This window comes from Cydia pomonella, chromosome 28, assembly GCF_033807575.1.
Source record: "Cydia pomonella isolate Wapato2018A chromosome 28, ilCydPomo1, whole genome shotgun sequence".
Taxonomy (NCBI): Eukaryota; Metazoa; Arthropoda; class Insecta; order Lepidoptera; family Tortricidae; genus Cydia; species Cydia pomonella.
In genome coordinates, this window is record NC_084730.1 from 8,266,638 (window position 1) to 8,279,290 (window position 12,653).

General features: G+C 40.6%; 1 protein-coding gene across 1 annotated transcript; it reads left to right on the top strand.

Moving 5' to 3' along the window:
• Positions 1 to 298: 298 nt before the first annotated feature.
• On the top strand, positions 299 to 11,949 carry LOC133533121 (dynein regulatory complex protein 11-like). Its single transcript, XM_061872080.1, has 7 exons — positions 299 to 1,567; positions 2,714 to 2,839; positions 5,194 to 5,311; positions 7,402 to 7,550; positions 9,961 to 10,111; positions 10,542 to 10,709; positions 11,587 to 11,949. Exons 1-7 carry the CDS (start codon positions 1,404 to 1,406, stop codon positions 11,761 to 11,763), a joined length of 1,053 nt encoding a protein of 350 aa, XP_061728064.1. The 5' UTR covers positions 299 to 1,403; the 3' UTR covers positions 11,764 to 11,949.
• The last annotated feature ends 704 nt before the right edge of the window (positions 11,950 to 12,653 follow it).

Sequence of the window (12,653 nt, forward strand, 5' to 3'; positions counted from 1 at the left end):
AAGTAGGTATAAGTTTTGCAAACTTGAAAATTTCACACTATCAGAAATTGTTCATGCGTTATACCTGGATCCTTACTTATCTACATGTGTATTTTTGATATAATAATAAATAAATAAATAAAAACATTTATTTCAGACAGAGCCCATACAATTGTTAGTTAATCTTAAAAACTAATTATTAATGGATGTTCTTAACTAACTAAAAAGTAAAATATAACCACAAATTTAAACGAGACGTAGGTTTTAGCGGTATTGAAATGATTCTGAAAGGATATTTTAATTTACTCTTGACCTCCTTCTTCTTCCTCGCGTTGTCCCGGCATATTGCCACGGCTCATGGGAGCCTGGGGTCCGCTTGACAACTAATCCTAAGATTTGGCGTAGGCACTAGTTTTTACGAAAGCGACTGCCATCTGACCTTCCAACCCAGAGGGTAAACTAGGCCTGGTTGGGATTAGTCCGGTTCCCTCACGATGTTTTCCTTCACCGAAAAGCGACTGGTAAATATCAAATGATATTTCGTACATAAGTTCCGAAAAACTCATTGGTACGAGCCCGGGTTTGAACCCGCGACCTCCGGATTGCAAGTCGCATGCTCTTACCGCTAAGCCATCAGCGCTTTTTAATTTACTCTTAACCACAACAGCATAATTCATTTTTGATTTTTTATCGAGCGGCCATGTATTTAGTGCATCGTGATCATTGTGCCAGTTGTGACGTCACGTCATTAATGCGACCAAAGAGAATTTTAAATAGAGGCGGATTGTCAATTGAACACCACCACCACCTTGAGAGAATGGATGAAGATCGGAACGTAAAAGGAGCGTACCTGGGTCGCCAAGCAGGAGGACGTCCTATCGGACGCCCTAGGTATCGCTGGAGCGACATGGTGGAGGCGGATCTGCGCGAGCTTCGAGTCGACAATTGGCGAGAGGTCGCACAGGACCGAGAAAAGTGGCGCTGTCTTGTGTCGGAGGCCAAGTCTCATTTTGGGTCGCTGAGCCAACGGAGTAAGTAAGTAAGTAAGGATTGTCAAAGTAAACTTTGTAGCCACGATAAATTTACTGCCATCTTTCGAGACATGATTAAAACTTTTAAAACGCCATTTGACGTTGATTCTTATTATTTCACTGATATGTGTTAAATTTGTTACATAGGTATCAAAAAGTGGCGCCATCAACTCGAGCATAGGCCAAAGGTACGGCGCCATCGCTCGGTAAGATGCGCCAAACCAAAATAAGATGGCAGTAAATTTACTGTAGCCACAAAGTTTACTTTGACAATCCGCCTCTATTTCAAATTCTATTTGATGCGACGTTTTGAGTTAAAACAAAGTAGTGATTTGCTTGCTGAATTCTTTTATAATGGAAAACTAAAAGTCGTATTTTTTTTTTATAAAACCTATGAAAGTGTGTTCATTAAAGCCTAAACTACCCTTTGATTATGTGGTTGTATTAAAAATACACGCTGTATATTTGCATGTTGCAGTTCCCTCGAAGAGCGAGTCTGTTGTCGTGCCTGAAGAATACGTAAGAACTACCATCATCCAAGCACACGAACGATACAGGTAAGGCCTTGGTCTCAGAGGGCTTACCGCGAACCACGTTCGACGTGTTGTCTCCCTGTCACACTTACGTACGAATTTACAAGCGCGACAGAGAGGTAACACGTCGAACGTGGTTCGCGGTAGGCCCTCTGTTAATAGTCTCTTGGCAAAAAACGCATAGAGTCACACCAACCTAATTTGGCAGCTATTTTAATAGCCCAGCCTGCGGAAGTGTTAAGTAAACGTCATAATTTCATAGAAGTTTGACGTTTAACCTTTTGACCGCCAAAGACGTCATATGACGCGCGTGACTACAGCCCAATATCAACCCTCATGCGTACCGACAAGGTTCACGATTACGCGCCGCGTACGGCGTGGCGTTCAAAAGGTTAAAAAAACACTTGCACGGTGTGGGATGTCAAAATTCCTGCCAGCTTGTCTCGGTATGACTTGTGTTAACCGTAGAATGAGGCCGACACCGATGAAATGATGACGAAAGGATGGAAGGGGACGACCGCCCCGAAACCGCCTTTCGGTATAAAAGCAGGCCCCATTTCCCTCTCTGGATATTAACATGATTAAAAATATTCTTACACAATTTGATGTGGCCCTTTTCGTTCAACGAATACATTGTGAGAAAGCCGGACTAGTCCCAATAAGGCCTAGTTTCCCCTCTGGGTTGGAAGATCAGATGGTGTACTTCTTAGGCCCTATGCTAACCATACGATCATCAGTTTATATCTACAGACATTGAGCGTGCCAGACACGTGCCGTGGCAGACAAAAAAAATATTCTTCTATACAGTTTCTATTAACAAATTTATATCTATCGTAACACGGCCGCGCAGACGCCGACAGACACGGGCCGTGCCCGGCCAGTATGCGCGGAAAGAATATTTTGTCTGCGCGGTGCATGTCTGTACAGGTCTGTGGCTATCTGCCGGTCAGTGTGAATAGGGCACCGGAACCTGTGTCGGTGTCTGTCGATGTCTGACACGGCACGCTTCTGCTAGATGTGAATAAAAACGGTGTCTGTCGGTGTCTACCACGGCACGTGTCTGGCACGCTCAATGTCAGTAGGTATAAAATAAACCGACCTTAAATATTCGCTCGTATGGAATTTACGCACTCTACAGGCTAAATTATTATTATAATTGGTACGTTTCAGGCAGTATTATGTGAGAGACTACACAGCCAAATGCATACGGAGACGAACGTACTTCGCGTCGAATGTGGAGCCAGCCCCGGAGCCCCTGAGGATATCAGCCGCGAATATCATTCAAAGGGTTTATAGGTATAGCCGGTCCAACAAGTTTGTCGTGTTTTCGCGCCTACATTTTTTAAATTTGGCGCTTTTTTCTACTGACGGAAATGTCTTGACATAGGTAGTATATAGGCATGGCCAGATCCTAGAGGCTTATAAAGAAAAAAAAAAGGCTGTATTTATTATATGAGAGATTAAACAGCCAAATGTGGAGCTAGCCCCGGAGCCGCTGAGGACTGCAGCCGCGAGTACCATTCAAAGAATTTATAGGTAGGTAGTAGGTGTAGCTGGATCCCAGAGGCCATAAAAAAAACAAAATTGAAATGATTTTAACCTTTTACGAATTATTTGTTTAAATTTGAACTTGAATAGGTCTCTATAGAGTAGAATTTATAACAGCCATATATTATTATTTGGAACAAAATTCGGTAAATGGTCTTTTTAAATATCAATGCTTTTTAACAAAAAAATAATTTTAGAATTTTTTGGACCCGGGTACGTCCTTAAACTACGTCCAAAAGAGAGGTATGGGCATTGTGAATTTCATCTCGCTTTGTGTGGTAGGGCACAGCCAGTGGATGTCATTCCAGATCTAGAGCAGAGCCCAACTGGGGAAGTATCTCCACCTTACAGAAAACCGCAGCCAAATAACACTAGACCCTACTCATAGTGTTGTGTTCCTGCCGGTGAGTAAGGTTGCCAGAGCTCAACGAGGGGGGTTTAGGGACGGCAACGCGCATGTAACTCCTCTGGAGTTGCAGGCGTACATAGGCTACGGAGACTGCTTACCATCAGGCGGGCCGTATGCTTGTTTGCTACCTACGACGTAGTATAAAACAAAAGAAAAGAAAAGCTTATTCTGCCTTCCGGCCGGAAAGCGTCAACTTTAGGCCCTAAACGATATTGCCGCTTTCCGGCCCCATCGAGCAGAAAAATCGCCTTTAAAGCGCGCGATTTTTTATGCGATAAACTGCAGCGTTGAACGCATGCGATCAACGGAATGTTGGAATAATGACAATGCGCTTACCGCGTAAAACATTGTACTAAATGGTCACTTCATTATCTGATGTAAAATGGTGTGTGGCAAACGCATTGCGTTTAAAGCTGCGTTTATCGCATAAAACAACCGCGCGCTTAAATAAGAAATCATCAGATCATGGATCGTCTCGGATTCGTCTCGGGCGACAATTACTTATAGTAATCTGAGACATTCCTTTACTGCCTTAGGCATGTAATGTTACTATTGGGATCCAGGATCATATAAGTATATCTATAGTATGAAATGACTTTTTTGGTCTCTGGCCTTAATCTGTTAAACAAAAGGTATTGTTTCCTTTATGCAGCGACTACTTCTGCTACCTGCTAAAAACGCAGTCATAAGTGAACGGGGACAAGCCGTTTAAAAAACAATTTTACCATCCTATTTATATGGTTCAAATTCATGAAACAGCCCATTGGGAGATCTGGTTTTTTTTGCCACCGGCGTGGCAGATTGTACTTCGAATAAGCTGTGATATAAATTTTAACCTTAATACTATTACGATAGTTGCTTTTTAACAACATGGTTGCTTTGACATAATAAATGATTGATTGATTGATTGATTGATTGATTGATTGATTGATTGATTGATTGATTGATTGATTGACACACGCCTCTCCATAAAATAAACAAAGGCTTTTGTTTAAGAGGCTGTCAACACCCAATGTCCTTGAAATTGATGTTACTTAAACAGTTTTTTAAGAAAGACTATTTGTTTTAGTCAAGTCAGAAAAATATATGTTCATATTAATTATATTTCAAAGACCGTGGTCGTACTCGATACACGATTGAACGAAATGGGCTCGATAGAAAATAATTGCAAAGATTGGTCTTAAAATCACAATTAAACGGTTTTATGTCTTTATTGTTTTGACTTATGGGTCTGCAATTAAAATCACAATTTCAAAACATTTATATCTAAACCGTGGTCGAGTTAAATATTACACTAATAATCCACTTTTTTTATTTAAATATTTTTCTTATTATTCCCTTGCCCAGGCCCAGTAACATGCGACAGTGCTATCTCATTTACTCCGATACTAATAGACAGTGTGCGCGCTTTAGGTATTGACAGCCTCTTAACACAGAGGGATCTCCAAACTTTTTTACCTGAGGGCCATATTACACCTCAGAAACTTTCGCACGGGCCGCTAATCCGCCTAGAGCCTGGGATCCATTTGGCAACCTCCCACGGGCCAGATTTGCCCCCCCCCCCCCCCCCCCGGTTTAGAGACCCTTGCTTTAAACGATTGGAACATTTGGAACCCAAACCGAAAAGAATATTTCATAAAATTCGGAGTATATTTAAGATTAAGAAAATAAAATGTATTTTGTTTATTTCTAGACGGTTTATGGAAATCAAGAGGCAAAGAGTGCAAGACCATAAGAGGAATGTTTTGTTGGGCATAGTTCCGGACCCCTGGCGCGAGGGTCAAATGGACCTCAAAGAAGAAACCAAGAAAGTAAGGCCATTAAATAAATAAATAAATATTATGGGACATCATTACACAAATTGACTAAGTCCCACAGTAAGCTCAATAAGGCTTGTGTTGAGGGTACTTAGACAACGATATATATAATATATAAATATTTATAAATACTTAAATACATAGAAAACACCCATGACTCAGGAACAAATATCCATGTTCATCACACAAATACATGCCCTTACCAGGATTTGAACCCGGGACCATTAGCTTCGTAGGCAGGGTCACTACCCACTAGGCCAAACCAGTCGTCAATAGCTACCCAGAATAGGAAAGAAAATTAAAATAAAAGTAAAGATAGTTTATTTTCCAAGTAGGCATATCACAATGCGCTTATGAACGTTAAATAAAGCTACGCCGGCTCTAACCCTACACTTAGACCCGAGAAGATTTAAATCCCTCCTAAATTGTAGGAGGCTATCCCAATATGGGACCGGCAAGAAACTCGGCGGGGAAGTAGCGGTTAAAGGTTAATTTGTACCGATGTTTCTTTGCTGAATCCAAATCGCTTGGGTGACCGAGGCGTTAAGTTATTGCTTGGGTCAAAATTATTTTCGTTGTCTTGTTTTGACCCCAAAAAATGTGACGGAGTGTAGCTTTTTGTATGAGATGTAATTAAGTTTTTAATTTTTGTTATGGTAAATATAATTAGTTAATTAATATAATTTAAGTTTAATTAATATAAGTTTACCATAGCTATAATAATTCAATGTTTTTTTTTAGAACAATAATAACTGCATCAATAAATTGCTCTGATATTTAGATTAAGATGATATTTGTGAACGATTTAAAAGTGCTTGTTGCTAGGCCTATTTGAATAAAGAATATTTTGACTTTGACTTTGACTTTGACTAATCTATAGCTAAAAAGATGCAAAAGCACTCGTCTTTTTTTATTTATTTGATAAAATACAGAAATCAAGCGTGACAGAGTTGTCCAAAACATGATGACGAAAATAATTTCGACGAAATGTCATAAAAACGTTAGGTGGTTAACCCTTTTCCAGGCATAGTACGATTTATCGACCACATACGCGCCATTAGAATTTCAACTTTAGCATTCGGATTTAAGGTTCAAATTAGATTACACTTTCAGGAAATGTGTACTTGTCTTCAAATGAATCATCAAAGCTGTATTAATTGGAATATATTTGTTTTTTTTTTTGTGAAAACCTTGTAGATTTGTGCGGCCTGGGAAGGGGTTAAAATAACGAAAACTTGACCGTTGCGAGTATCCAAGGCACGAAAGGCGAACTAACTTTTTTGACTACAAGGTACGAATCAAATCGAAATTAAATATTTATCACCGTTATCAAAACTATGATATAACAGTCCAACCTTCCCCGTTAAGCTCCATGTATTCCCCATACATGCACGGCTAGACCCTTTGTATAACATAGGGAACGTGCCCATACTGCGTGACCAGTTTAGGGGGGAGGTGAAACTACTACGGTTAGTCACAGGAGGGGAGGGGGGCCTCAGGTTTCCGTCACGCAATTAATATCCTCTAGAGCTGTATTCAAATATGGCGCGTTACGTTCACTGAAGAGGGAGGGGGGGAAGTGACAAAAGTTGGGTCACTTTGGATCATTTGACATATATATCTAAGGACGGGCCTTACGGACAATAAGAATGGGGCCAGTACAGCGGTGTCACGCACACATATTCGAGCCAATTGTGCAGTCTAACGCCGCAACGCGATTGGTAGATGAGTTCGCACCACGCGCGCGATTGGGCGCAACTAGTTCCGTTAGACTGCACGACTGGCTCGAATTCGAGAGTGACCTCAGTGCCCGTAAGGCCCGTCCTTAGATATATGTCAATGGTTTGGATATGTTTTCACAGTTTGCACTCTACTCTACGGGATCATAATTGCTGAATTATGATTTAAAAAAATGGAGGCAAATGAGCAGACGAATCCCCTATTAATAAGCGACTACCGTCGCCCATGAACACCCGCAACGCCAGAGGGGTTGTCACTGCGTTGCCGGCTTTTAAAATAGGAGTACGCCGCTTTCTTGAAGGTCCTTATGAAGCTAGTTTTGTTATCCATAAACATAATTTCAGCTGTACTCATTGCGACGACGTATCAACAAGAGAACGAGACAGCCTTATATGGAAGAGCTGGACAAAGAGAGCACTAGGCTGATCATGTTGAAGAGAGACGTACAGATAGATGACATCACTGATCATATTCGGGAGTGGTTTAAAGAATGGTATGTTTGTATTCTCTGTTTAAGTAAACTGTATTAAAATAACATTTCCATATTTTTTTTTGAAAGGTTTATAAGTGTCGATTGAAGACACAGGGCCCTCGCTAATGATACGGGCGACCCTGTGTCCGCGGTGACATTTTGAGAGGCTGTTATGATTTATACGATACCGGGTTCGGCATCATGGTGATGCTCAGTTTAGAGACCCGGTGTTATTTTTGTGATTGAGCTGTGTTGAACCCATGGTCCCCGCATTGAGTACGGGCGACCATGGGCCCTGGTTGAGTTTTGTTGAGTTGGATTGTGTTGCGAGATATTTGAACTTGTAGATAATAATTGGTTTTGTAATTTCCATATTAGTGCGATAGAGACCTTAGCATATCGTTGGCTTCGGGCATAGACTTGGTATACATGAGCCATACACGTGCGCACTTGAGGGACAGAACATATACAATGCGACATTTGCAACATATGCGATGAGTGATGTTATTAGGCATCAAGTCCGCCATTTGTACTTATTTTTATTGTGCAATAAAGTTTAAAATAAATAAATAAATGCGACAAAAAAAAGATTTCTCACAACACACAAAACACAACTTAAGTATTTGGTCGGGTCCAATGTTAAGCTTAGAATAAATTTAAAAGCGGAAAAATTACTGCTTTGGGTGACATTTGAACTCACGGCCTCTGGATCGATACTCCAGCGCTCTGCCAACCGAGCAACCAAGATATTCATTGTTCCCTACCATATAAACAGCGGGCAACAAAAAAAATGTCACTTAGGAATTTTATGGAAGTACGCAGAAAGTAAAAGTCCGACTTTGACTAGGGCAAAAAATCATAGCGCTTTTTCTGCTACTTCTACCAAAAGTTCAGAAGACCACCTCGTTCGCTAATTTCCCCCATCTTCCCACGTCTAATCCAGTTTAATACTAGATTCATGGCAACAATTGGCATCAGAAACTATTGGCATCTTGGCTACGCACCCAGCTATACAATGTTTAAAATAATTTTCCTACTCCTCTACTGTTATCTGTCATTTATGAATTCATTAACACGAATATAAGAACATACATAAAAGGTTTCAAGAAAAGTCTGCTTTTAATCGCTATAACGTTACTGCAATTAATGGCCACCAACCTAACAAAACCAAAACGAATACAGTTTTAAACTAAGTGCATTGCTGCCAACTTACAAAATATTCATTTGGTTGCATAGTAAAAACAATTACTTCATAAGTCAGAAACACGCATGTGACACCCGTAATATAGCAACACCCATAGACTACGAAGACCGCTTAGCGTTGCTTGTTAGTCTCCGTAGGCTACGGTGGCCAAAATTGAGAAAAAACTGTCCAAAAATTGAATTTAGCAAGTAGCAAGTACCAGGGCCTCATGAGTTACGAGGAGGTGTCGCCAAGCGGCCGGGCCGCGGCGGGCCGGGCGCGTAACAAGCTATGCTCGCGCGTCTTGGCTATAATACTTTTGCTTTGTTTACATAAATGAAGATTTATTTTTGTTGACTCGTAGGAAAAGTATTGTATGCAACGTTGTATACCTAAGTAGGTCAAAAAATGCTCGTGGCGTATTCCTTTGTAACTCACGCTACTCGCCTTTTTTGACCCTTCTTATACAACTGTTGCATAAAATACTATTGTGTAAGCTTTAGGGAATGCAATAACCGACCAAACTTCATAAGTGTCATAACCGGTTTCGGTTATTAAATTGAATTGAAATATTTATTTCGAACTTGACATCCATAGGGTTAAGTAACAATGACTTATATATGTAGAGTTAGTATTACAGTTAATTAGACAAAACAAACTATTGAACAAAACAAAAGATTTCATAACATTTATAAGTTTCGCGGCGGAACAGGAACAGGTGAGTGTAGCTGCACGTACCGCTTGACTAGGGGCGATTCCAAGCGCTGCGCCAGCGTACTTAGGATGCTGTTCGTTACACGAATGACAAAAATTATAGTCACAGGCTCACAGGCGTCACAGCCATAAAAGGCAAGATTTTGTAGTCATTAGAAGATCAATAGGGACCGTGCGCGTTGGAGGGTCTGCCATCTTGTGGTCTGAATCGGAACAATAAACATCAAATTTACACGTCAAGTGTTTTCTTGTGCATAGTAGGTTCTGCCATCTTGTGGGCTACATCGGAACAATAAACATCACATTTACGCTTCGCGCCAAAAATCTGACGGCTCCTGTGCTGCCTCCTACAGTTCATGCACGCTCCCTATTCATAGAACTTAAGTTATAAATAAATAACCGAAAATAACAGTAACCGGTTATTCAAGTTTCCAATAATAGGTTGTGAAATTTTATTATTACGGTTATAGCCGATTTGCATTTCCTAGTAAGTTTTTGTATGTAGGGTATAAGACCCTTTTCTTTATTATATAGGTTGTACGGATACGGTTTCTTCCCCGACTATCCTTATGATGCTGAAGGCGGCACCATCCTGGTGATACGAGGGCAGTACCCCACCGTAGCGGAGAAGATCGAGGCAGACGAGAAACTGGCTGCTGCTACCAAAGGGAAGACCAAGGAAATGGTAATTGACACACGCTTCCTCTGAAGCCCTGAAGAATTGTTCGACTGATGCCCACAGCCGCTTTCTATCACTGCACCGCTCGCAGGGAGTTCATCGTCACACCCTAGAACCTAAATGGTTGCACACTGTGCAGGTTAAGAGGAATTTTCTCCCGTGGACGTTCTGGCTGTGGAATGGGCTATGCCCAGGGAGCTCCATAGACTGCGGTGACTGCTTACCCTCAGGCAGGCTATATTCTTGATTGCCATTGACGTGGTATAAAAAAAAAACCGCCCAAGACTTTCTTGACCTCGCCACTTGCAACCAGAGCTGTGGCTCGCGTGTCGCCTTTCCCCATTTTTGTGGTGGGCGACTCCTACCAAACAAAACGGTGGTCTCATTTCTAATCGTCTTATAATATATAATTATTTAAAAATTCTTTTATATTCAGTTGAAAGCAGAGAAGAAGCAAGCGAAATTCGATGCCATCAACAGAGCTAAAGCTCAGAAAGAGACAGAGAAGAAACTGGCTGAACAGGAACACAAGCTGAAATGTAACCCGCTGAACGACCCGGGTTACAAGATGATGCAGTCGCATCATATGGAGGACTTGCATCAGGTATTTAGTTAGGACAGTTAAGCTAAGGCCTAGAGAGAGGCGGACAGGAAACTCGCCGAACAGGAACATCGACATGACTACAGTCAAGTGTAAAAATATGGGTGTACACATCTTACTCAAAAATATGTCCCATAGCATCTTATTCCAGTGTAATAAGAGCGTAGTACCATATTTATGAGACGATTCTTTCGATACACATTTTTGCACTTGACTGTAAAATGAAATAAAGAATAAAGAATCTTACATCAGGTAATTACTATTTGCTTAGCAACAAAGGTAAAGGTCATAAAGAGACAGTCAGGAAACTGGCCGAACAGGAACACAAGTTGAAGTGTAACCCGCTAAATGACCCGGGATACATGATGTGCAGTCGCATCATATGGAGGATTTGCATCAGGTAAATTGCTAACAAAGCTATTTAAAAAGACTAACAAGGCTATTTAAGTGAAACTCCACGCTATCAACAAATCTACAGCTCAAAAAGAGGGGTATAGGAAACCGGCGGAACAGGAACACAAGCTGAAGTGTGACCCGCTGAATGACCCGGGATACAAGATGATGCAGTCGCAGGGTGGAGGATTGCATCAGGTATTATTACTCTACTAAGGCGGAAAAAATGGCAAATTGAGAAGTTCAAACACCAATACTTTTTTAATAAACATAGCAGAATTTTGAGAGCTGCTTTTCTGGACCATCTAGAGTGGCGCCAATTGATGAGCTCAAAAATGGTAGCCCTCATTGCAGTGGCATGAGAAGTATCCGGTTCACATACTCGTCCTGCCCACTTCCCTGCTTACTTCGGCTGAATGTAAATGCGGCATTACAAATAGTAATAGAGCCCTGTTTTTTATTTATTAAAACTGTAACAATTTTTCAGGTTTTCCAGCGCTACAACGGCTGCTGGTCCGTCTACGATAGCTTCCAGCCTGAGCTGGATGGCGAGGTGGTGTATGGCTTTATCCGTTCCATCATGAGTGAGGACGTGATGAACCACCTACATGTGGAATGCAGGCGATATGTGGACGAGCTTATGAGGTATGATTATTTCACATAGAACATAAGACATAAGTATTAAATTAAAATAAAAAAAACCCTACTCTATATGCTAAAAAAATCGATTTTATGCTAAAAATGCCTTATATTATTTTTGAAAAAAGCTGATACTCTTCAAACATACCTAAGTTTCACCGCAAGGAAACTTGCTTTCACGTAAAAAAACTGCTGCCACAGAAAGACAGATATTGGCGTCAACCATGTAACACCCCACTTTTTCTGCCGGGGAAGAAAAACCTTTAATTGCAATACAGGCACTATCGGTAAGAATGACAAGATAGCACATTGTGCAACGAGGGGGGCAAGTGAAAATCAGGAAATGAGGGAAGTAAAGATATTAAGGGCCTCATGATTTTATTAATACGGACAGCGTCTGATCTGTAGGTATGTGATGTGACAACTATTTTGTCAAACTTTGATAATTTTGAGATGAGCCCTTTATAAAGGGTTTGGCAATTCCTATTCTTGAACAGGCACTTATTCAATTCAATTCAATTCAATACATTTATTTCAGGTCAAATAGAAAAAAATAAAAAAAATAAAAAAATAAAAATTATAGGACATTATTACACAAATTGACTAAGTCCCACAGTAAGCTCAATAAGGCTTGTATTGAGGGTACTTAGACAACGATATATATAATATATAAATATTTATAAATACTTAAATACATAGAAAACACCCATGACTCAGGAACAAATATCCATGCTCATCACACGAATAAATGCCCTTACCAGGATTTGAACCCGGGACCATCAGCTTCGTAGGCAGGGTCACTACCCACTAGGCCAAACCGGTCGTCATAGGTCCATATAGGCCCATATAGTTTATGTATCTAACTTTTAACCACCTTAAATATAAATTTACTTTATCTAAAACCTAATATATAAA

What these genes read in the sequence shown, in the direction of transcription:
- LOC133533121 (XM_061872080.1), top strand. Translation starts at nt 1,404, where the DNA reads ATGAAAGTGTGTTCATTAAAGCCTAAACTACCCTTTGATTATGTGGTT. An exon ending in CAAGCACACGAACGATACAG is followed by an intron (nt 1,568 to 2,713) that starts GTAAGGCCTTGG and finishes GGTACGTTTCAG; the next exon opens with GCAGTATTATGTGAGAGACT. An exon ending in ATCATTCAAAGGGTTTATAG is followed by an intron (nt 2,840 to 5,193) that starts GTATAGCCGGTC and finishes GTTTATTTCTAG; the next exon opens with ACGGTTTATGGAAATCAAGA.